General features: G+C 35.1%; 1 protein-coding gene across 9 annotated transcripts in view; it reads left to right on the top strand.

Annotated features, from left to right (window-relative positions):
* DMD (dystrophin) overlaps nucleotides 1-27,488 on the top strand; it is a 1,947,932-nt gene that overhangs the window by 610,159 nt on the left and 1,310,285 nt on the right. For all 9 annotated transcript variants that reach the window (XM_064483309.1, XM_031445593.2, XM_064483311.1 and 6 more), the window contains 3 exons: nucleotides 7,694-7,882; nucleotides 8,485-8,666; nucleotides 24,720-24,870. In XM_064483309.1, the coding sequence (XP_064339379.1) occupies nucleotides 7,694-7,882; nucleotides 8,485-8,666; nucleotides 24,720-24,870 (522 nt within the window). The remainder of the gene's footprint in view (nucleotides 1-7,693; nucleotides 7,883-8,484; nucleotides 8,667-24,719; nucleotides 24,871-27,488) is intronic.

Raw genomic sequence — 27,488 nt, forward strand, 5'->3', positions numbered from 1 at the left:
AAAGAAGTTGCACACACCTATCTCTCTGGCCAATATTTGGTCACATGCCACACCTAACTGCAAGGAAGGCAGGGAACTGTAGTTTATATTGTGAATAGCCAAATAGTCACCAAAACTGTCTGCTCCTATCAAAGAAATGGAGGAGGACAGATATTGAAGGGCCAGCAGTCTTTGCAGTGGCTAGTTTTTTCTGGGTATCAAGATGAACACTTTTGATTCCAGAACCTTTTGTTTAATAGGCTTTTGGATGAATTTTTTTAAATGTAAATACACACACACACATAACACATATGTGTACAGGTGATACACTTTCCCTTCTTAAGCAGGATATACTAAGCACAGAATAGCATTTATGTGAGATAGTCTCTAGTAGTGAAGAATGTAACATCAACTTTGTTGATACTAAAAATCAAAGATAAGTGATAGGAATTGGAGAAGGTATAGAGTTCCAACAGTGGTGGGCATATGCCTTCCTTTAGAAAATATTGATGTTAGCTTTATTTCTTGCTCAGCTTCCCCTGCCTTATAAAAGAGAGTTTGTTTCACCACCTGGGCTTTGTCACATGGCCACCTTTCTGTTGTCCCCTTCTTCACTGTGATATTGGTATCTGTGTCTTGCAAGCACCGTTTTGAACTTTCTATTTGATGTCTGATTTAAGAACATAATGGGGTCTAGGTATCAATACTCTTGACTCTGAACTTGTAGAAATGAAGAAAAGAAAAAAAAACTAATTTTTTAAAAGGCAAATTTGGTCAGCTCAACTGTGATCTGAATGGAAATGGCTTTGGTCATCTTATCAACCTCCTTTTAGCTTTCTTTAATTGGACCCATCTTATATAACTGGCATAGGATAGCTTGTAATACAGTTACTATTTGAAATTAAAATCCTCCCCAGGTGGCTAAAGAGATTTGGGTTAGAACATTAGCTCAGTGATTTCTTTTTAATGAACCTGGGATATAACTTCCCCTAATAAATTTTACTTATTTTCATTTATTTTCTGAGATATAACTAACATATAACATTAGTTTTAGTTGTACAAGGTATATTTGATTTATGTGTATATTGCCAAATGATCATCACAATAAGTCTTGTTAATGTCCATCACTACAGTTACAAATACATTTTTATTTAATTTTTATAAAGTTAGGATATTTTGTGAAGGTGTTATTTGATAGATTCTGAATCCTTTTTTCTTCATTAGCAGAGAATTATCAAATTGTGGTAAAGATGTGCGTTTTAGAATCCAAACACCCTGGTTTTAAATAGCAAATGAGCCAATTACCGTTGTGGCCTCTGGCATGTTATTTAATTTTTCTGCTCCCATTTCCTCACCCTACTCTTCTCTGTCATCCTGACCTGTTGTGAAAAATGATATAGTGCACATTAAGTGCTTAGCAAGTTGACTGACACTAAGTGCCCAGTAAATAATGGCAGCTGTTGTTACTGCTATTGTAGATGTAGTTGTTGTTGTTGTGATTGTTGTTTTAATATTGCCATAATAGCAGGCCATAATTTTTCCTAAATTCTCATCAGGGCTTAACTTTAAACTGAATTTCAGGCACAAGCAGTATTAAAAATTACTCATTGAATGGTATCATTAGATTGAATGTCATGTACAGTGTTGCATGATGGATTAATTTCTCGTAAATCACTTCTGTAATCATTTTTCACACTTTGAATAATACCCTGGTTTACATGTTGTATCTCAGAAGAAATGCAGTGGAAATGTGGCAAGAATATTTCCAGATACTAATCCTGGTTCCTCTGAACTGTTCTTTTGTTATTTAGTAAAAGAACCACTTGGTTATCCCTCTGTAATCCTTTAGCTTTCAAATAATCTTTCACTGAAGGATAAAAAGATTATAGAATACACCAAAAATTTCACCATCCATGCATTGACTTAGATGCTATAAAAAAGAAGTATGGCACATTTAAAGGAGCTAAGTGATAACATTTCAAATGTTCTTGAAACATTTATACATTCAAGAACAATAAAACTGTTTTTATCCAGGTTAAAACTCGTATCACATTCTAAGGTTGAATTTGGAGAAGTTGCCAGAATAGATCAGTTTCAACAGAAATATAAAACTACTCAGTGATAGATTGTGCCCTCTGGAAACGTCCCAGCTATTTTTCTAAGAGCTTTGTGATTTGCTGGATTGCTGCTTTCACTACCTATATGTTGCCATTTGATGACTTATCTCAGTTTGAATTGCCAAAATCATGCTTCTAAAAATACACACAGCTCATTCAACTGTGTTTGCTCATAAAAATCGCTTGCCATTTCAATGAACATTGGTCCCCAAATACAAGCATTGCAGAGCATTTGTTGTAAACTAGAATGCGCTTAGCATTTTATATGCATCATCACTTATAATCTTTTCAACAATCCTGTGGAGATTTATTTTTATTTTCTTTGTGTTTTACAGATGGGGAAACTGAGACACAGAGAGGTTAAATAGCTTACCCAAGATCTGATAAATAGTCAAATGGGTTTAAAAAAAATACTAATGTAGGGAGTAGTGTGAAGGCTAACACTCTGTTTTATTATAATTTCTGCTACTAGAAATAAGTTTCCAGACATTTGTCCTGGACATTGCCGAACTAACACACAGACTCATTTATCTTCCCTCATTCCTTGACTTTTCCCCTCTCTACTCCTTCACCTTTATGCGTTAGCAACAGCTTTAAGGAACATAGGTGATGATGTCTAGTAATTCTTTGTGCAAACGGGTAATAATTAAGCCTCTGAAGAACATGGATAACGTTGAATAAATTTTAGTGTTCTTAATTTTGAAAACAACCAGAATTGTTTCATCCATCCATTGTTACGCCTCTCATCTGAATCATTATTTGCCCAATGTACTGCAGAGAAACATAAACTACTATGATAAAGACAGAAATTAAAATAAGAATGAAGCGTAGGAAAAAAAATTAGTTCCAGTACTGGCATCTCCATTCATGAAATGACTAGTATCTCTTTCTTATGCATAGTTCTTTTCTTGTAAAAAGCAAAGATCAAATTTCCTAGAAAATTCCCTTTAATGTCATAATATGTATGAACTAGCCACAAGTTTAGGTGAAATATGTAATACTGTGACAATGAATATATATTTTGGGAAACTAAAACCACAAGCATAAGCCTCTCAGTGTATATTTGTTTTATTTCCAAGTTCTCTTTTACAGATGGATTTATAAAGAGTATGTGTTGTTCCAAGGGTTTTACTGAAAATGTGCAAATGTGTAATTCAAGCAAATTTATTCTTTTATGGGTTTGCCTGCACTGAAATTCTAGAACCATTTCCAGTTTTGTCCCATGAGCTATAGAAAAAAAAATTTTTTCATCTTGCCCCAAAATATGTACATTTATACATAGACATACATATATATATGCATATCTGAAACAAAAATTCACAAAACAATTTAGTACTTAATATAAATGATACAGACTGGTATTTTTATTCTGTTTACTTTTAAATAGAATATTCCTAATAATGACCTAGTAAATGTTCCTGATCATGACCCACTAAAATAATTTCATGAATTGCTGATAAATCATGACTGACAAATACGAAAAAAAAGTGGTCTAGAGAAAGAAAGAATTATTCAGATCACAGCTGATAATTTTGACCATAATACACACAAACACACACACACACACATATATATATATGTAATTGATTTTTGGATGTAAATAATGATTAATTGAGTTATTTATGTAATTTTACACAAGCTTATTCATGTCTGAGTTTAGTTTTAATAGGTCTGTCTTTGCAAAGTATTTGTTTTCTGGACATTCTCAGACAAAACTTTTAGATTCAGAATTTATGAATACTAGACATCATGTCCTTGAGTATAAAGATTTGCCTTTTAAATTTTTTTTTCCTAAAAATTCAACCCTCTGTAAATAGTAGTAAATCATGAAGTATTTACTTTTTTAATCCAAATTGTACAATGGTAAAAAATAGTGCTGTATTACTTGAGTAATAGTGTTGTTTACAATTTATCATTTGCAGGAGATTATTTGAACTCAAGATTGTTAATAATTTTTAGAACTTTTAAATAGTAGCTGGATTGAAGTTCCAGTTCCAGAAAGGTTTGATTTAATTGATGTTTGCTTGTAGAAGTTTCACCAGTCATTTTTTCTGCAGAAATTACCTGGCTCTTGAAATCTGGACAGTGACTTAAGAACGTAACCTTGGAGTAGGTTGTGTCTCAAAATGGTTCTTATGTATTTAAGAATCTAATAATAATTATAGCTGTCACCTACTTTATTGGGTTCTTACACAAGTTTAGGCATTCTGCCAAACACTTTATATACTCTCCTTTAATTCTTACTGCAATCTTAGCAAAGTACTCCTGTTCTCATTTTACATAAGAGGAAGCTAAGGCTAAGGATGGGGCTAAGTACCTTTTCCCAGGGTGACACAAGACCTCAGGTCCAAGTCACGTTTCAGACACCGACTGTTTTCCCCTATAAAGCCCCTGGTTTTATAACCACATTCTACTGTATACAATAAAGCTCCCATCTTTTCTCACCTACAACCCAGACAAGGCAAAATATCCAAGATTGGATTGTACTTTTTTTTCCCACCTGTACACAGCCCAGTGAAAAATTAAATATAGAGCCTCTTGTTCAAAAAGCAGAAAGGAAAGTGCTGTTAAAATTACTAAAATATAAAGCTGTTTCCTTTATTCTATGGTCATTTTCTCAACTTGTCATGGTGTTTTTTATTTGCTTTTTAACATCGTACTGAATAAAGAAAATTAAAATTTTAAAGTATTAGCTTGAGTTTTACTGCTTTTCGTTATATTGTGCAGTTGCAGTTGTAAATGCAAATATAAGATCGTTTAACTCAAGCAGAATCACCACCATTGCACAATTTGTATTTCGTAGCTTGTGCATACATATGTATTTCATCCTTAACGTGGTAACATCATACAACTAACTCAGCCGTCTTTTATTTCACTTCTTGATAGGTTCACTTTCTATTGATATTCTCTACCTTAAGCTTACTGATGAGTAAGGAAGGATTGAAAAGAAAGGAACCATCTTGCCCTGTCTTTTCCTTTGTTTCTGTATTATCAATTTCACTATTAATGGTTGGCTAATATAGGCAAGCAATACGCGTAAGGAAGAATATGATAGGGTTCTTTGGTTATTTGTGTTTTCTTAGGATTGCCTGATTTCTCCATCGGAAGCAAGTGCTGATTCCAACAGAAAGCACAACTTTCTGGGGTTGTCAGTGCAGTGCCCTCAGGCACTCAATCCTAAACATACTTACCTGGTGCTCACTTTGAGTCTGCTCAACTCTCACATTTGATGGGTCTACCAGAATTATAGGCTTATGGGACACCAGAAACACTGTATGCAAATGGAGCAGACACACATATTGTACTTACCTACTCTGTTCATGGTCATACTCCATCGTGCCATTGGACTTCACTTACAAAACCCAAGTTCCAAGATAAAATTAATAAGAATTTTAAGACGTAAATGTCAAGAAGCAGATAAAACAAGCAGGGGGTCTTCCTTAACCTTGGGCACCATACAGATGCTCATGTTGCCTAACCATGAAGCTGGTTCTGTCTACATGCATCTCCCAGGCTAGCTTTTGGTGACTTTTTTTCCTGTGAATAATGACTTTGATATTTACTATGTATAGTATTTACAGGTAGAGAGAAGGGCTATAGCATGGAACTTGTTGTGACCCCTAAGACCTGCAGAACTTGCTTTGACCTTGGGGAGGGTCCATGCAACTAGCTCTCTTGGGACACTTATTCTCTGTTGGAGATACTGGAGTTGGGTGATTTTCACTTATAAGGATGACCTATTTCTGCCACTTCTCTAGAGACAGGTGAAGAATGCATCATTTGATGAAAATATTACACCAAAGACTGTCACTGTACTTTTTCATCTTAAAGGATTTAATAGTTAAAGAAATATATAATATTAAAATTTCAAGATTAGAACATTTATCAGAAGAGCACCATTAAGTTGGTATAGGCAGCTCAGTGGGATAAGGCCCAGAATTGCTGGGGACTGGAAATTAAAAGCAGACATGCCAGGGAAGAATCATCAAAAGGATAGATTTTTCTCTAGACAGGATCGTGAAACCCTCCAAGTAGCTTCTGGTTGTTCTACAATGCCTTTTGTTTCCTTTGCAAAATCCTGTTTGTTAGGGTCCAGTGCTTACTTACTATGTTTAGGTTATACAGAAAATTTCCCTCCAAATATTTCTCCAATATTTTTGCTCTAACTACTTCAACAGTTTGCCTGTGTGCCTTATCCCAGCAGGAAGCCCTCTTGAGTTTGGTCCTTCTCAGGAATTTTAAAGCCCAGCAACCTACCATGAGTGCACATGACCTAAGAAAAAAAAATTCTGTAGATTTTCTTGTTTGTTCAAATTCTTACTATTGATAATTGCCCTAAGGCTAAAGCAGCAGACACACAGGTTATCCCAAGAGCTCTCTCTTATCACTTAGTAGTACTGGTCCCATAGCTTCTGAATGTCTGTAAACACACAGACAGATTTAGAGGTCAGTATTCCATCTTGGAAACTACCCTCTGCTCTAGACATGATTTTCTTGAGGTCTCCATTACTTGACTTGAGGTCGGGGAAGATACGGACACATGTAGCACTCCACAGGAATCCTTCCTCACCAGAATGCTCCAGTCAACCTCCTTGCTTCCTCTTACACACCTTTGAACTAGGCATTGGATTAAGGGTGGTGGGACAGTTTTGTGGTCCCCTATTAGCAATTCTTTCATAGGTAGCCTTGATCTTCTTTTTAGAATTATGAACACTTTGGAACCATTGTTCTCAGCTTTAGGGCCCCAGAAGAAAGTACAAGATAAATGCTGGGAATCTCACTTAACATCCTGCTAAATAAATTCAATAGCAAATACTTCATATTTTTTATTTTCGTAAGGTGATGTCTTATTACTTAAACCATGGCCTTCTGGAGATAAACACTTAATTCATGGAAGTCATTATACCATTAGAAATTTCAGATGTGTGAATGAGGTATTTCTTTTTAAATTTTACCTCCCCCCCCTCATTTTCATACTGATAATTTTTTTGGTCTGTAAATTTTTAGAAATATTTCATTAGGGGCCCTGGGGAAGTATCATTGCAAAAATTGTCATTGTCATTGCAAAAATTATATAAATATAATACCAGCAATGTATATGTAAAGGATTGAAAATCCGAACTGGAAAAGTTTACCTGTGGATGAAAATTCAAGACATTTACATACTAAGGAGGGGGAGGGTATAGCTCAGTGATAGAGCGCATGCTTATCATGCTCGAGGTCCTGGGTTCAGTCCCCAGTACCTCCATTAAAAATAAACAAATAAATAAACAAACCTAATTATCTCCCCCCACCAAAAAAAAACAAAGAAAAGTACTAGGAGAGATGATGTACGAATTCACTACTTGTAGTAATCCAGAAGAGCTTTAGTAAAATAATCATTTGAAGTGGATTCCAACTGCCATTTGAGAATTTGTGTCTGTTTGTGAGGATGTTAAAAATGCAGGCTTGTTATCATGTGTCTGCTGTTCGTGTCTCTGATAATGCAAGTGGACATTTCTAGCATTTTAAATATTTCATTCAATTTATCATTTAATGTACTGAAACAGTCTGCAAAGATACTAATTGTATAACACCCAGTTTGTTTTATTGTTCAGCGTTTGGAAGCTCCTGAGGACAAGTCATTTGGCAGTTCATTGATGGAGACAGAAGTCAACCTGGACAGATACCAAACAGCTTTAGAAGAAGTACTCTCATGGCTTCTTTCAGCTGAGGACACATTGCAGGCACAGGGAGAGATTTCTAATGATGTAGAAGAAGTGAAAGAACAATTTCACACTCATGAGGTAAAGGAAAACATTGATGCAACAAAGCTCATGACTTATAATGTCTCCTTTTTGCTCAGTTACGCTGCAAGATGCTTGTGTTTTGGTAATTTAGTGTTTCTTTTGAGATGGAGGCAAAATAAATGTTATGTGTTTGGGATTCCAATAGCCAGCTTTGGAAGTTCTCCTTTGGAGAAAAACACTTGAAGGTGCTGAGATTTGATTTTGCCAGTGACTCATACAGGCATATGAAAGCCCAGCTCCCTTCTCTTGGGTTAAGGTTAATGTTGAGATAGAACTTACACTCCAGAGTACCTATGGGGTATCAGGCGGAACTACCCCCAGTGGGAGATCTTTCATGAGGTGACACACCTGGGATCTCTTCCTTAACAAGTCACTTGCACACAAGTCCTTTTCTCAGGGTCTGCTTCTGCAGAAGATGACCTAAGCTAATAATTTTCCTCTATTTGTAGTAAACACAGTATTGGGTTTTCTTAAAGAAAAAATTAAAATACTTTTATTGGGAATATAGAATGGGCTACAAATTTAAAACTGCAAAAAACAATCAAAACCATAATGATTTCCTTAGAGCGTCAACTTTTATCAACTTCTTTCCTTGTCAGGGGTACATGATGGATCTGACATCCCATCAGGGACGAGTTGGCAATGTTCTCCAATTGGGAAGCCAACTGATTGGGACAGGGAAATTATCAGAAGATGAAGAAACTGAAGTGCAAGAACAAATGAATCTCTTAAATTCAAGATGGGAATGCCTCAGGGTAGCTAGCATGGAAAAACAAAGCAAGTAAGTCTGTTTTAAATTTCTAAAAATAATGAGTTTTGGAATCTTACTATTATTTTCATGCACTTTCTTGTTTAAGTTTGGAGTCTTAGTTTTTCCCTAAAGTGTGCAGCTCTTGTTCAGGGGCATTTTGGTTAGATTTTTATGTCTGTTACATGTTGATTTTCACTTATGTAATTGATGTGGAGATGGAGAGAAGGACCACTATCTGCTGAACTATACTGTAAAGATTGCTAAAATTGTTGTCATAGTATTTTCCAAATTTTCTCTAAAAATTAAAATGTGAATATAGAAGGCATGGAAGTATACAAAGAAAATCATACACATAAAATCACATATTAGGTACAGTTGACAGGAAACTTATCTTCTGAAGGAAAAGCTCCTGAAATATTAAATAGTTTCTCATATGTTTATGGAAATCCTCTTGAAAGAACAGTTTCTCATCTGTGTTTGGAAATCCTTCTTGAAGTACTTGCATAGTTGTGGATTATCTTAAGAATATATATTGACTTAATCAAAAAAGAATTTTTGAGACATTTCTGAAAATGGCATATTTTTTATAAAGGTAACAACAAATAGATCTCATCATTCTGGATGTGTTGCTTTGATTTATATTGTTAGGTGTGAGTATTCATGTAGAGCTTATCGAGACAAGATAGATTTATTTTTAAATGAAAAGAAATGAAGTGTCAACTGTGGATTTGAATACATTAAGCTAAAGAAATAGTCCAAGTGCCTTAAGTTTACTTAGCTATTATTTATGAAGATTAAAACCTTTAAAATAGGACAAAAGAAACTCATTAGATATGCTGTGAGGATTGCTATTCCAGTACTAAATTGTATTGTGACAATAGGGAGGGGAGAAACACATTTTAAAGCTCATGTATTCTGAAAGAATAAATGAAGTATATATAAAATAGAATTTTCACAAATATTGACATTCCATACCAGGAGATACTGGTCTATGCATATTGACTTTTTCCCCAGACATGATCATTTTGACAATTGCAACTCACCCTAGAGTTGAAAATTATAATAGCCATGTTATAACTATTAAGACTGCCCCCACCCCATGCCCAAGGGTCAACTTGTTTTCTCCACCCATTTATCATCATAAATCATAAGATATAGAGCCTCCTACTTGTGGTCATATGCCATCGTTCTTCAGATTGCAATTTCCATTTGCACAACTGTACAACTTAAACAGAGCAACCTCAGACAAAATGTGTAAGTCTTTAAAATGCAGGCTTCTCCTTTACTGCCTTTCCCATAGTGGCCCCACTGTCTTTGCCTTTGTGCATTCTGTTTCTCCATCCTCTTCTGGAGGCTAAATATCTCCTTTGTTCCTCACTCTCTTTTTTCAGTAAGACTAACAATATGGGATTAATTATTGATACTAAGAATTAATTAATTGCAGCTTAAAGATTGAGTTGCAAGAGAAGGTGAATTCAACCAAAAATTAAAATCCTAAGCTATGAATCTGTTATTATAACATTTGAAAAGTCTCTTTGTTAAAGTGATGTGTACCATTAGATGATGGATGACACCATAGACACATACATGGATGACCGTGTACGCATACATACGTGTGTAACTTCCTCACCTGTGTTCCACTGGACAATGAGAAACCTAAAATGGCCAATATCATAAGCTAAGATTGACATCAAAAAGTAGTTTGCCCTTAGGGAAGTTTGGGACACTTTGGTTTGTGTGTAGGCTTTTAGAATGATTATCAAGAAGGCAAGGGCTCCCTCCCTCTTAGCTGGCATAGCTTTTGCTTAAAAAAAATAGAATTGTTAAAATGAGACACTAATAGGGAACTGCTTGTAGCAAACAGCCTTGTCTGGACGATTTGTTGAAATATAGATACACCAAGTATTATTTAAGCCAAGAAAATTCAGAGAACTCTTGTGAGTTTGTAAATAATAGTAAGTCTTAAGATACCACTTTTACTAACTTTGTGAGTTTTCATGCATTAAATTTTAAATGAGATAAGCCATTGTGCAAAGTATGTTGGACCTGACTTTTGATAGATTTCTTTTTTTAGCAGAAACAAAAAGCTGATTATGACAATATTATGATGTCAGTATTTAAAAAAATAATAATTCTAGGTTGTATTTAATGCTTTAATACATTGCTACCTGTTCAGTTTTTATTATCATGGCCGTGATGATGATTAGCTTCAATTTGGAGCATTACCTATTGTTCCCAAACGTGATTACTTAAGAGTAGGAAGACTTAGTAGATTGCTATCAAACACAAATGGATTAGTCCATACCTTTCAGCTCTCTTCCCCAAAGATAGGGTGTGGCTAGACCCAGTCAGAAGCCATTATCCCTGCCTATGTATAGATTTAGTGATGAGAGGAATGATACTAGGTTTGTCTAGGCCTACAAGATATAACGAAAGCCACGCTAGAATTCTTAAGTTGCTATATTATCACAATATTGAAAAAATGGTTGGGAATACAGATAAACTGCTAACTAAAATCCATGAATATTTACACTTGTGAATTATAAGTATTACCTAACAACATATCTACCAGCAGTTATCAACTTATATTTGATATGTATTCATTGTGATTTATATATTACTATGTATATAACACTGTGTAACAGTGTGTGTATTTGTATGTAGCACTATCTGTATCTGTATATATGTATAGACACACACAAATATTAATGAATATTGATTGAGTGCCTCGTGATATTAGATACATTTCAAGACACTGGGGATACAGTAATGATCACAAGAGGCAAGGTTCCAGATCTCATGAAACTCTAGAGAGGCTGACATCCAGTTAAAACAAACAAACAAACAAAAAACTACAAAAATACCAGATAGGAATACATTTTCTGAAGAGATTAAAAGTTAATATGATAGAAAGAGTTTGAGGGGCTGCTTTAACCTTTGTGATCCAGGAATGTTGTTTCTAGGGTGGAGTCATTGAATTTGAAATTTGAATGACAAGAAGGAACCACCATTTGCGGATCAGGAGGAAGTACGCTTGAGGCAAAGGGAGCAACCATTACAAAGGCCCTGAAATCCGATAGTTTGGTTTGTTAGAGGAACCAAAAGACCAGCAAGGTTGGAGAGTTGCAGGAGGGAAGATTAAATGTCTGAGATGTGAGATGGGGTTGGAATATAGGTAAGGGTCTTATCATATATGGCAGGGTCACGGTCAAAAATAACTGCTTTGAGTTCCAGCATAAGGGCAAGAAAAAGCCACCAGAAGGTTTTAAGTAGGGGAAAACAGGTAAAGAAAATGTCAGTTATGCCACTGGAAGAAGACAGGACAGTTATAAGATCAGTGCAGTAGCCCAGGTAAGAGATGCTGGTGTCTTGTGCCAGGTGGTGTTTGTAATAATACATGAGCATATTCTACTATCTTAGCCCAGTCATTAATTTATGAACCACTCCTGCTGAATTGATTTTATTTCCTTTTTCACCTAACAGTCCAGATATTTTTTCCCCTCTGGAAATAGGCATCCTTACCTGATACATACAGATGCTACCTTTATACAGGTTGTGTCTAGGAAATTCTATCTATGCAACAAACCATTAACACTCATCAAACAAAACAAGTACTTTTAAAAATACAGAGATAACAAAATGTTCTCATTTCTAACTTATGCTAAATCTGAGAGTTCGGGTCTCACTTTCTGTAACACCTGTTTATGTGAACTGGGCAACGTACTTCTCTCCGTGGTCCTCGGTTACTGATTTATAAAACAGCAGCAGTTCTGGGTGCCTGGCACATCCCTCTAAAAGGTACTGTCCAAGGCAGGGTACAAAAAAGTAGATTGTGAATGCAAAATTATTACACAATGTAAAGACTGATCATCATTATAAATAAGATGACTAGCCATGGGTTAATCATTTTAACCATACTGTATAACTTTGCCTTATGTATACTTTTTACTCTTTATTTCCTCCAGCCTGTTCTAATTGCCTTGCTCATTTTTCCCCAAAAGATATGTGTGTATGTTTTCTGTGGGGGTAGGGGAATACAAGCAGGGTGATTAAAATTACATGTGAAGTTATATTTTTATTACAGAAACATTTAAAAATCTTCCTTGCAAAGGAATCTAAGTAAAAAACATAAGTAGATGCTTCTTTATTTCCTGCCTCCATTTTTCACTCTATTCTCATTTGATTCTTTCTTTATTAATTTCTTTCCTCTCCAATTCTGATTATCTTCATGGACATGAATTGGTGATGAAGCGAAAGCTAATACAGTAAAGAACTTTGTTAAGATATCTCTAGCCACAAACTACTTTGGCACAAATATGCTGCTCTTGGTCAGTTACCAATCTTTAGCAATGTTTATGAGATCAAAATGAAAGAACTGAGTGCCATTGATTGCATAATTAAAATGAAATAATTAAAGCAAGGCAATGTCTGTTGGCATGCTTGAGTTGGAAACCTTCAGAGGAGTAGGCAAGATGATTTTGGTTTTGTTCCATTTTAGGCTGCAGAATACCCTTCGGGGGGTTGGGAGGTGAGGGAGAAATAAGAAAAAGACAAAACTTCCCACTGTGGAAATACAAGAAGACTCCTGGTGTAAGGACAAGAGAAGATTTTCTTCTCTATGAATAAACTAATTAATTTGATTGAAAAGTGCAACCTGCAGAGAGCAAAAGAGATTTACTGACTTTTCTACAAGGACTCATAAAGATGAGCACAGCAAGTTCCATCACCTTCTCTGATAATTGTGGTTAGGACATGCAGAGGGAAACTGAAACCTTTGTGATGGTGAGGGAAAAAAATGAAGACAAGTCAGTAAGGAGGCTAAGGGAAGTTGTGTTCTCGTTTACATCAGCAGGAGAGATATGAATAGTATCTGGGTGAAAATACAAGCCATAACATTAGGAATAATTGTGAATGTCCATCGACACTTTGACTAGAGAGAAAAATTTGTCTAACAAGTCTGGCTCATCTTTTTTTCCCCCAATGTCTGCTCCAGTCTTCAAATGAGATAACTTATGTGAGAGGGAACAGAGCAAAAGAGATGCCAAACAAATGGGTAGGGTGTTTTCTCCCAAGAAGTGACTTAACATTGCTTATGTGAATATCTGAATGAGTGGATAAATAAATTAATTTCTTAAGTAGATCTAATCTGTTAAATGAATTTGTTGCAGTGACTATTTTAGCAGTGCATAATCTCAGACTCTTACTTGTCTTACCACAGTTTCATTAATTCATTATTTAATTCTTCCAATCATGTTAAAATAAGAATTCCTTGGAGATGAAGGTGGTGCAAGAACCACTGGCAACAGCATCACCTGAGAACTAGTTAAAAATGCAAAATCTCAGGCCTCACACTACAGAATCAGAATCTGCAGTTTAACGAGCTCTTGGGTGATTCCTAAGCACGTTAAAGTTTGAGAAGCACTGATCTATTTGAAACCATAGTAGAACAGTAAAAATTCATACTCCTTTGTAGACTGCTACTTTCAATCTCTTCTGTCCCTATTTTTCTATCAACTGAGGTGGACCAAACATTTTAACTACTTTCTTAGAAGCTCCAAAAATGGTGCTGGTGATGTCTCATTCAGTCCTCAACTGTTGACATCACTTTCCATGGGTGATTTATAGAATAGCAAGATTCTTGTGAAAGAATATACAATAGAGACGATGTGAGAGTGTTGACAGTTCATTACTGGCCTAATAAGCAGCAGTTATTAACAGGAGGTAATTTGATTAGGCTCAAATTGATATGACCAGCCATGACAATCTTTTCCATAAATAATACGCAGTTAAAATGTGTACACTCCCTGCTCCAATAATGTAAAGTATGTGCCTCTTACACTTTAAATTATAAACAGGGAAGCCAAATCTCTGCAATTCATAGAAATAAGAGTCGAGAGTAGCATTTTTTGGAACAATGCTTTTTCACTAAGATAAATAATGATAATTAGAAAATTAAGCTTAATCATTCATTCATCTAACTAATAATTCTCATCTACTATGTTTCCAGCACTGTTTTAGATACTAGGGAAATATCAGTGACCAAAACAGACTAAATCCCTCTCTTACTGAGCATGCATTCTTAATGGGAGAAGACAAGTAAAAAACATGTAAAATATACATATTTTATCAGATGGCATTAAATGATCAAAAGGGGAGAAAAGGCAGGGTACAGATTTAGAGGGTGAAATGTTGTGTGTTATTGTGTATACTGGGCAGTTAGGGAAGGCCTCTCTGATGAGATAGTATTTAAGGAGAGCCCTAAACAAAGGGAGGGAACGGCCGTGCTGATAGCTTTGACAAAGGGAAGCCAATGGAAAGACCCTGAGGTAGGAGTAAGCTAGGCATGTTTGACAAAAGGTCAAATGCTCCCATTCTGATTTCTAACTAAAAATGATTCAAATGTGGTTAATGGACTGTCTAAACAGGAGCAGATTTAATGGAAGTTGACATTTTTGTAATCTTAATTCTGTTGTTTCTGCTTGGGAAAGGGTATGCATTTTTGTACTCTATCTTACGATTGCTTGGTAATTGATACCACTTATTCATTCCAGAAATATTTATCACGTGTCTTCTATGTGCCAGATATTATCTAATGACATAATTTTTGAAGTTCAAAGTGGGCTTCTATTGCCATAGAAATGAATATGATCTCAGAGTGTCAACATACCCCATTCTGACTAGTGATAATTTAAGCAGTCTTCCAATCATTGTATTTAAGATTCATCCTTGGTTTGTGTTGACATCTGCGAGTTGCTCCACCCACTTTCTAAGTATGTAATCAGGAAGATTGAATTGAGCATTGTCATAATGTATCTGATGTATCTGCCATAAGAATCTTTTGCATCCAGCCATGCAGCTTCTTTATTGTGTTATTGTTACTATTTTGAATTTATGCTTTCAAAATGCAAATGAATTTGTGTTTTGAACTGTTATCTTGCTCTGGATAATTGAAGAATATCAATAATTAAACTGCTGTTGGGCTATATGGATAGAGGAATAAAATAGATCTATATTTTGAAAAAAGTGGTTCATTTTTGTTTCACAGATTCTTTTTTAAACGCAGTGCTATTTTTCACATTCCATTCAGTGGGAAAATAAATATTAATACATGTTTTATTTTGAGGGAGGGTTGAAAGTTTCATTTTTAGTATTGGAAGGGAAACTTTGCAGGTGAATTTTTCCTGAAATATTTATTGTGAGGTTGTAGACTGAAAACAGTAGCCTCCAAGACCAGGTTGCAGGGTGTAATAAAATGTTAATTATTAGAGTTAGTAGGAGCTTTTGAAAAATGTGCATGAGCTGTTTTCCTTGCTTTCTCCCCTGGCCCAAGATATCAGTGTACCGACTGGTGGGAGTGGTGTACTTGTAGAGAGGAAGATGGACACCTTCCTGTTTTGGGAAAAAAGAAATTCTTTGTGTGATTCTGTTAGACCTTTCCCTCACTTCATTCTCCAGTGGAAACTACTACTATACAAGTGCCTGAGAGTTCTAGACAGAAGACCAGTCCAGTGTCAGGATTTACAGCTGGGTCTTTTAACGTGTGATTAGGACTTGGAGGAAAGAGGATGTATTCATTGAGGCAGGGAGGTGCAGGGGAGCAGGAGGGATTAACAACCTGCACGGATGCTGGTGATAGAGTTTTAGAAATTTAGCATGGAAACTGGGAGAGGTTAGTAGTGGAGGTAGTGATGATGGTAGAGGTGACAGTGATGGTGAAAGTCTTGTACGTTTGTGATCATTATTTTTATTGGATTCTTAGTTTTAAACCTTATATTTCACAGGGCATTTGTTGAGCTTTGATAAAAGTTCTAAACCTTGAGAGTAGAAACATACTGATGTGCTTCCCACGGCCCATTTATTACTGCCATACGACAAAAAGCCTTTATATGTTTGTACCTGCATTAGTGAAACTTTTCTTTAAATTAATCAATATTGCTTTTATATTTTAAAACAGTGTTTGCTTTTTTCTCCTTTGCCTAGGCTATATCATGTTTTCTGATTCTTGCATTTAATGAAACATTATAAATATAAAAAATATTTGGTCATTCATTTTACCTTGTCACCGTATGTTTGAGGGAAACTGGGTCTCAAAAAGTATTTTGTGGTTGCTGTCCTTAACATAAAACTCATGCTGATTTGCCTCATTTTGGTGAGAAGAAAAGAGTAAAATTATCTATTAGTAACAATCTATAAAATCCCACTAAATGACCTTTTTCCTTCTGTTTTTCCTTCTTGATAATCACTGACATCAATGAAATGAAGAATAGATATTTAGTCATCTCTAAAAAATGTAACATTAGTACCGACAATGTAGCATGATGGCGAAGCAGGCCCCAGGGCCAAAACACCTGTTTCCTGCTTTCCCACCTCGCCTTGCTTGCCTTTTGACACAAGTAAATTTTTGTTTCCCCATCTGTGAGTCGGGGCTAGTATCAGTTCCTTCATCAGCAGGATTAATCAAAATAATACCTCTCTATTGTCTGTTACATGATAAGTATAATGTGTTACAAGTAAAATTTTCTTTAAAAGTCCCAAATTGTGTGAGGTCAAAATGACTAATAGATGATGTACTACTTATAAAGTATTACTAGTTTATAAATAATTGGGTAAAGACATTTCTATGCAAGATAAAGCTGAAGACCAACACAATCATTTTCAATCCTAGGTGTTCATTGGAATCCCCTGGCTAGAGACAGCTTCCACTAATTCACCTTGATGTGATAATCTGAATAAACACTGGACTTAAACATCACCTTCTTTGACCACTTTCTTAATAGAGTAAATGAAACAAAAATCCCATATAAGAGGGTTAAAATAACTGCATAGTTAAACATATGTCAGCATTTTGTGAACATCTGGTTGCTTGTAAGCAATTACTGAGCTAAAATCAGGACTATATAATCTATTAATTAAAACCATTTTACTAAAATTCTCAAGCTAACAGTTTGAATAAGTAAATAAATTAATTTTAGTTTTTATCAGTGTGATTTTAGTTACTAAATGGCATGCAGGTGAAAATTTAAAATGTGCTAAAAATTCAGTTTCTCTAATTCATACTAGTAGCCCTCCCTTAAATCGGATGCGTCTTATTGACAGTTTAAATCTTGGGATTGTATTGTGAATATATATGTTAATTGAACATCACCAGTCATTCTTTAATAATTTAGAAATTCACAGTAATATTTTACCTCCTTTCATTAGTTCTATTTCTTATTTAAGAATTGCATATAAATAAATAATTATGAAGTCCAGGAAACTCAGCGTGAGAACTTACCTTCCAAAAGAGCTTACCTTTCTTGGTAATTTCATAATTTTTAATTGTATCTGCTAGGATTTATAAAGTCTATACTTTTACATATATGATTATGTCTTTGTAAGTATTTTTATACTTTTTAAATAATGTATTTACCATGAAGTCCAAGAAACACTATTAAGACTATCAAATATAGAATGAAATTAATGAAAACATGTACACTTGTCATTTATAGATGCATGTCTAGAGAATGGGCATTTCAAAAAATGCTGTTCATATTTATTGCTAGATTTCTTAACTCAGGATATCATTCCTTATAAATGTCACATGACAATGAAATGGTATGGATAATGAATTCCAAATAAGGATTTTTTGCTATTGTCAATCCAATTATCTATTGGTTTAGAGCTGGCCAATATTGTAGCCACTAGCCACAAGTAGCTATATAATTGTGAATTTCAATTATTCTAATTAAATAGAGGTGAAAACTCACTCTCTCAGTCATATTTGCCATATCTCAAGTGCACAATAGCCAGTCATGGCTAGTGGCTATAGTATTGGATAGCGCAGATCTACAACATTTAAATCATTGCAGAAAGTTCCATTGGGCAGTACTCGTTCGAGAACAAATGCCTTCCCAAGGTCCAACAGAGTCTCTGTTAGGCAGATCCTATGTTTGCATTGATTTCTTTCACGTTCATGGAGATAATGCTCCTGCAGTCGAGCGTGAGGTGACAGGGAGATCTCCAGTAAAATTATTTGAAGATGATATTCCTTAAGATGCCTTTTAATGCAACTAACAAAAAACCCTAGCTCTAAGTGGCTTGCAGCATTACTCCTGAAAGTCTGATCCATGCACCCACATTATAGGCATTCCCTGGGCATTTGTTAGAAATGAAGAATCTTAGGCCCCTTCTCAGAGCTGCTGACTTAGAATCCATAGTAGGACATACTCCTTGGGTGATTTCATACGCACATTAAAGTTTGGGAAGCACTAGTTAAAACCATGAGGATGTCTATTGTCTTATATTACAGTAAATCCACAGGTGGGGTAACGAGATCATTAAGTCTGACTCAGTTGTGCCATCAAAGTCCCAAGTTCTTTCAGTTTATTGGTTTTGCATATCTTTGTCTGACCTCAGATGCTTTTACAATTAGAAGTTGGCTGCAGTAGCTCCTAGCAACATAACCTGTCATGCTTTGCCTCTAGACTTTGTCAGGACCATCTCCTGTCCGGAGGTATTTTATTCCAATTCCATTACCTCCTTTCTCTATTACCAGTCATATATTTATGTTCTATTCTCCTTTTGATTTTATGTCCCTTTCTAAATGACCGCTTGAAAAGCATAAAATGAGACCAAGAAAAATGCAGACTCTTTTCTTGCCTGTGGGTGGTAGATTTTTATTTTATGAATTTGACAAATTTCCCTAATTTACTTGCATCTTGAGACTATTAGTTGGAAATGTGGACTTTCTTCCTCATTTTAATAATATTTTAGGTTGCACAAAATGAAGTTATCATTTTCATGGAATAAAAACCTCAAATATAACTTCATATGATCCAGCGTAATACAGTTTATCCATAAAGAAGGAAAATAATTCAAGGTTAAGAGCACAGACTTGGTTCACAGCTTAGCATTGTCATGCTATCATGTCACTGGCTTAACACGTCACTGAGATACATTGGATAAATTCTTTAACCGTACCAGGTTCCAGTGTCCTCAGAAATAAAGTAACAACAGTATTAGCTACCTTATTAGGTAATAATGAGGACCAGATGTCATTATTCAGCATTTTTCAAGCACAAGTTGATCATGCTCCACTTTCGCAATCTCTTCCATTTTTGCAGTTGTCTTTATCATTATATATTTAATACTTTTCCTTAAAATAATAAAATTTTACTTAATTTTACTTTATTTTTCATCCTAAGCTATATGATTTCATATATACAGTAAAACCATATATATACACACTATATAAATATATCTGTATATACACACATACATAAGCTCAGTGTGTGTATACATACACACAGTAAAAATAACTTCCTAATGAATCATTCTGTAATCTATAAATGGCTTGTATATCATCCTTTACAGTTCACTGAAATACTGCATTTAATGCTTAACAGCAAGGTTATCACATGAAAATGTTGAATACTATTAGCCAAAATACTTAAAAATTAGTTCTAAAAGACATTTTAACCCAGGGGTTAGTTAGCCTCCTCCTTCCCTGAAGTTACTCCTTCTTCTACCACATTTGAAAAAGAGGGCATTTATGTTGTGAAGTTCACTAAACTGACCTTCAGATAACAGTGCATCCTCACAGTTACTTCTTCCTTTGCTCTGGCGTTGCCGTGGGCTGTTGCTCACTTCCTTGCCACTCACCCCAGAAACTCTGGTCTAATTCACCTGCACATACTGGTGCTCTCTCTTCACAGGCCTCAGTGAGCGACGGAAGCCTAGCACCTTTCACTACCTATTAATTCATTTCATGTAACCACTATGCAGAAAGCAGTAAGGACTGACCAGACATTACTGAATATTTAGACTATCTAAAGTAACACCACTGGAAAAGACAACATTTTTGAACATTATACTAAAAATAATTGTTCCTCAGTTCCAAAGGAAAACCATACAAAGTTAAGCTCTTCACAGAGGTTCCCTACATGGACGCCATCTTTCTTCCCAAACTGTCTTATTCCTAAGTTTATTTCTTCTCAGAAGTTTCATCCTTAAGAAAGTCTTATCTGCTCCCCCTGGGATTCGAGGTGTCATCCATGGCTTAGCCACATTGGCTTCACCTGGAAGCTTGTTAGAAATGAAAATTCTCAGTCCTGACCCCCTGAATTTAAATCAGAATCCTAAGGTGTTCTGCATGAATATTTAACTGTGAGAAGCCGTGACTGAAATCATAGGGCAGCAAATCCAAACACCTGTATAGGAGCTGGAAAGATGACATAAGTGAGTGAAGTGAGTTGGGTATAAAAGAGGATAGCAATGGTGGGGACTATGGCAGACTCAGAGCTCACCCTTGGTCTGTGAAGCCCAGTTGACATTCAAGTTTAAAGATTGTTGCCATGTGGGAAGGCAGGTTTAGTGTTGCTAAATCCTGTTAGATGTTTTTAAGAGTGTCCACGTGTGCGATCTGTAGGTGATGTCTCATGATTTTTAACTATTAGCAACAATTTCACTTTATTTTCAGTTCCTTGGAGGCCAAATCAGGCATATAGACTATTTGCCAATATCTAGTCAAGGCCTATGGTCTTCACCATAGGATATATTTACATAATTAAAACATCTTCTCAGGACCCTTTCCACAAAGGTTTTTTTCATGCTGATTGGTATCACTCTACTACCACACTCACATCTTTCTGTTTTCAGACTTTAACATTAATTTTAGGCTTCAGACATATGAAATCCCTGACTTTTGGAGCATCAGATCAGAAGGATAAGAATGCAATAATCTACAAAACAGAAACAGACTCACAGACATAGAGAACAAACTTATGGTTACCAGTGGATAAAGAGGGTGGGAAGGGATAAATTGGGAATTCGAAAATTGCACCTCTTGGGGAATGATGGAAATGTTAGCTATCTTGATTGTGGGGTATATACATGTTTCAAAATTTATTAAAGTGTACATCTGAAATATGTGTAGTTTACTGTACAGGAACCATACCATAATAAAGGTATTAAAAGAAAAAGAATGTAATAGTCTCATGTCAGAATAACTCCCAATAACTCCTGGGTATTGGCACTTACATAATAATGATAAATTGGTCTCAACAGAGTTTGGGTGAGTTGTGGATGTAGATTAAACTATTTAGAGCAGTCATTCTCAAACTTGAGTGTGCATCAGAATCATCTAGACATCTTGTTAAAACACAGATTCCTAGGCTCCACCCCCACAGTTTCTGATTAGTAAGTCTGGAACAGGACCAAAGAATTTGCATTTCTTAAAACTTCTCAGGAGATGGAATGATGCTATTGGTCAGGGACCACACTTTGAGAACCGTTGGTCTTGACAGGGAAAGCAGGGGTCTTTTTGGCTGGAAAACATTGACGTGATTGTGCCCGTCATTAAAATATTGAACCACACAGGCTGTACGCAGAATGTCCCCATACACCACCTGCCACCCAACCATGCCAGCCCCTCCTCCAAGAACCTTTGAGTACACATTCCTACATTCCATCTATGAAAGATGCAGTACATGACCAAGTGCTTATGGGGACATCCATTCTTTTTGATTAGTCCCAGTTTATAAGATGAAACCACTATTAAACATGAAAGAGTACTTGAAGTTCAGACTTCAGATTTTCAAGCAGAGCTTCAGTAATTTCCCAGGGCCCATGGATTAGTGTAGGGTATGACATTGTATAACTGTCCCACACCTTATATCATCAAGCTGTACTGTCCTTCCCGATCAAATCTGATCCTCAGGACATTTGCACAAGTGGTTCCTTCTGTTTAGAAAGTGTTTACCCCTTCCTCTGACTTCAGACTTCAGAGTTAGTCAAATATTAGTGCTTCAGAAGAGCCTTTCTTTACCTCACACACTCAATTCAGTTAATCTCATTTCATTGCATGATCACAGTTATGATTAACTAATGGCCTAATGAGGTATATATTATCTATGGCTCTCATCTCCAGAATATAAGCTCTGTGACTGTAAGGGGCTGTGTGGGTCCTTTTCATCTCTCCATTCATAATATCTAAGTACTCCGTAATTGTACGTTTAATAAGTGTATGACTCAGTTCTTTAAGTCTCAACTCTCAGACTGTGTGTTGTGTAATGACACCATTTGTAATGACTCCAAATCAACTCATAGCCTCTTTTATGTACTTTCTGAATGTGTATAAATCTAATTATAATGGTTTCCTTGTACTGTTGTAATTGTTGATGTATGAATCTCTAGGAAAGTCTCTAAGCTACTTGCATATAAGGATAGGTATTTTCTCTTGTCCACTCCTAACAAATAGGAGTTTCCAGCATAGTATGGAATTCAGTGAATATTTGCTGAATGTAATATCTGTTCAAAAGTAAAAAAAAAGATTAAATGATATTTTAAAATGAAAAATCCCTTATTAACCCTAACAAATGTGTGTTAGACTTGAGACATTTCTTCAAGTCTAAGTAATAATTTCTTTAGTTTTTGAAATGTAAGATTTTTAGCTCAATGTAATGACAAACTGGACAGGAAAAACAACAAACCCAAGGAATGATATTGCAATCAATTCTCATGAAATCTTATTATCAGGTCAGTTCTCAAGGGATAGACTGACCCAATAAAGTAAAAGATTTATATACCTCACAATGCCAGGATGGTGTTCATTGTCTAAGGAACTTAAACTAGCAACTTTGAGTTTTTGCTTCCACTTAAGTGGATGCTTCATCTATGTTGTTTCCTATAAAAAGAAAATGTCTACTTTTTCTGTTTGATAAATGAAAGATCATTCTCAGAGACTTCTGATTGTAATCAGGCACACTGTAGTGTGCCTCAGGGGACATGTGTCTCTAAAAGGTGAAAGGTATAATGGTAAATGGTGTAATCTAAGTTATTGTAAACACTCCCAGTATGTGTATTTTGTATGTTTAAATATTCTTACTGCTGGAAATGTCTGGTAAAGATTTTATAAATCACAACAGTAAAGTTCTAATTCAAATTATGTCCTCCTTATTAGCATTGTAAGGTCAGTGTTCAGTGTACTATGGTTTTTAAAAATACTTTAAACATGCCTTCATAAAAATTTTTACCTTAAAATAGGTACTAACATTTTTCATTTCAGTCTCAAATTTTTGTTGAACTAATGGATGAAATAACCTAAATTTTAATTTTTATACTTACCACGAAGTTGTGTGATTGATAGGCAAGATATTATGTCATGTCCCTGATGCTGATATTCAATTGACAAGGTTTAAGAACTTGGTTCTAGGGCATAAAGCCAGGCTGTGAACCAAAACCAGGCTTTTGGACTTTAAATCCATTACCTAGCCCACCACTGTGTACATCTTTGAAAAAACATTCTTTTGCTTATCTATTTCTATATAACAAATGACTCCAAAACTTAGTGGCTTAATACAAAATTTCTAATTACATCCTGATTCTGTAGATCATGGGTATGGGTAGGGCCCATCTAGGTGGTGGTTCTGCAGTTGTGGTATGGCTGGGGTCACTCACTGGGCTGAATTCCCCAGGAAACTCAACTTCTAAGATAGCATTTTATCCTCCAGAATTATTCTCAACATGTCTCCTGTCATTCAGTAAGTAGTGTAGCCTGGTCTTCCTTATAGCCTGGCAGCTGGTTTCCAAGAGAGAATACAAATGCTGTCTGTTATCTTACAGCTTTTGAATGGAACTCATACTCATACAGTGTCACTTCTGTCATATTCTGTTGCTCAGAACAAATGACAAGTATAGTCCATATTCACGAGCATGGGAAGTAGACTCTGTCTCTTGATGGCATGACAGAGACTTTGTGGCCATGTTTTATCACCACACATATTAAAATAATGGAAATATAAACAAATAATTGCCAAGATATACTAGTAGCTCAATTGCTAGAGATGGCTGGCACTTTAGGTATTAGGTTCACATTTAGTTAGCTGTTGTGAAACTTTCTAAGAATTGGGATGTGTTGGAGAAAGAGTAACTTCAGAGGTGATTGATTGTGGGCTTTATTTACCATTCTTCTTAATGTCGAACAGATTCCAAACAATGTGAACACACCATTAGTTATAAATGTCAACACTTTTGCCTAGTAGTAGGTGTGATAACAGTAAGTAAAGTTTTGATAGAGATAATAATGGGCATCTTTCAAATTTTCAGTTTACATAAAGTCCTGATGAATCTCCAGAATCAGCAACTGAAAGAGTTAGATGACTGGCTAACAAAAACAGAAGAGAGGACAAGGAAAATGGAAAAAGAACCCCTTGGACCTGCTCTTGAGGACCTAAAACACCAAGTACAACAACATAAGGTTTGTATATATTTTATGCTATTTGCCTTCTTCTGGAAAAGAAACTGCATATATGTGTGTATTATGTACATACACATGTCATGGTTTGCAGATAGGAAAGAATTAAAGCTTCAATTGAGAAGATTTTTAAAATAATTTTTAACTAATACTTTTTGCAGTATATACTTTTTCAAGTACAAAATGACTAGGCTCTTCATATTTGAGAAAAAAAATATATTCCTAGAAGAGAACAATGCTAGCCATGTGATTTATTAAAGTTTTGGTTTCTTGGAAGAGGGTCTCTGTAGGGATTATCTACAAAGTAAATTTAAGTAGTAAGACAAGAATTTGTTAAAACGTATTTTTACCTTCTATTCATAATGTCTTGGAGCAAGCCAAGCTTGATGAAAAATGAATACCTGTAACATTGCTTTCCTGTAAAATATAGCTGCTAATAATTTTAATATTTCTGTCTTATCTTTTTTCAGTTTATTTGTACATTTACTGTTATATTCCCTGGATGCCAGAAAGCGTTTGTTTCTCTAATTACAATTTCTACAGAAATATTTCTTTTTTTCCAGTATCCATTTTGTTATTGAGGTATATAATTGACATATAACCTTATATTCATTTCAAGTGTACAACATAATGATTCAATATTTGTATGTACTGCAAGATGATCACCACAATAACGCTAGTCACCGCCAATCACCAAAGTTAACAGTTTTTTTTCTTGTGATGAGAGCTTTTTGGATTTTCTCTCTTGGCAACTTTTAAATATGCACTACAATATTATTGATTATAGTTACTATGTTGCATATTACATCCTCATGACTTACTCATTTTATAACTGGAAGTTTGTACCTCTTGACCCTATTCACCCATTTACCAAACCCCCAGACCCCCTCCCCTTTGGCAACCACCATTCTTTTTCTGTTTCTATAAATTTTTTTTTTGTTTTCTTTGTTTATTATGATTTTTAGATTCCACATACAAGTGAAATCATATGGTATTTGTCTTTGTCTGACTTATTTTACTTAGCATAATTCTCTCAAAATCCATGCAGGTTGTCACAAATGACCAAGATTTCATTTTTTATGGTTTTGTAATGAAATATATACAATATTCCATTATACATATGTACCACAATTTCTTTATCCATTCATCCATTGATAGACACTTAGGTTGTTTCCATATCTTAACTATTGTAAATAATGCTGCAGTGAACATAGGGGTACATGTATCTTTTTGAAACACTGTTTTTTGTTTTCTCCAGATAAATACCCAGAAGTGGAATTGGTGGATCATATGGAAGTTTTATTTTTAATTTTTTGGTAATATTCATACTGTTTTCCACAGTCGCTGCACAAAATTACATTCCCACCATCAGTGCATGAGGATCCCTTTTCCTCTACATCCTCACCAAGACTTGTCATTTCTTGTCTTTTTGATAATAGCCATCCTATTGTTTTGATTTGCGTTACCCTCATGATTAGTGATGTTGAGCATCTTTTCATGTGCCTTTTGGCAATTTATCTTCTTTGGAAAAATGTCCAGATCCTCTACCATTTATTAACAAGACTTTTTTTTTTTTTGCTCTTTGTATGAGTTCTTTATATATTTTGGATATTAATTCCTTATCAGATATATGATTTGCAAATATTTTCTCCCATTTAGTAAGTTGCCTTTTCATTTCATTGATGGTTTCCTTTGCTGTGCCAAGTGTTTAGTTTGATATAATCCCACTAGTCATTTTTGCTTTTGTTGCCTTAGCTTATGGTGTCAGATTAAAAAAAAAATCATTGCCAAGACTGATGTCAAAGAAGTTACCACCAGTATTTTCTTCTAGGAGTTTTATGGTTTCAGGTTTTACATTCAAATCTTTAATCCATTTTGAATTGATTTTTGTGTATGGTGTAAGATTATAGTCTAGTTTTATTCTTTTGCATGTGGCTGTATAGTCTTCCCAGCACCACTTATTGAGGAGACTATCTTTTACTCCTTGTATATTCTGAGCTCTTTTGTTATAAATTAATTGACTGTAAATGTGTGGGTTTATTTCTGAGCTCTCTGTTCTGTTCCATTGAAATGTGCCTGTTTTTATGCCAATATCATACTGTCCTGATTACTATAGTTTTGTAATATGGTTTGAAATCAGGATGCTTGATACCTTCAGCTTTGCTCTTCTTTCTCAAGATTGCTTTGGCTACTTGGGGTCTTTTGTGGTTCTGTACAAATTTGAGGATTGTTTATTCTATTTCCATGAAAAATGTGATTGGAATTTTGATAGGGATTGCACTGAATCTGTAGATTGCTTTGGGTATATGGTCATTTAACGATACTAATTCTTCCAATCCATGTGCACAGAATATCCTTCCATTTATTTGCATCATCTTCAGTTTCTTTCATCAGCATCTTACAGTCTAAGTGTACAAGTCTTTCACATCCTTGGTTAAATTTATTGCTAGATATTTTACTCTTTTTGATGCAATTGTAAATGGTATTGCATTTTAAATTTCTCTGGTATTTTGATACCAGTGTATAGAAATGCAGCAGACTTATATATTAATTTTGTAGCCTGCTACTTTCCTGAATTTATCTATTAACTAATGTTCTAACAGTTTTTTGGTGGGTTCTTT

Source organism: Camelus dromedarius, chromosome X, assembly GCF_036321535.1.
Source record: "Camelus dromedarius isolate mCamDro1 chromosome X, mCamDro1.pat, whole genome shotgun sequence".
Lineage (NCBI taxonomy): Eukaryota > Metazoa > Chordata > Mammalia > Artiodactyla > Camelidae > Camelus > Camelus dromedarius.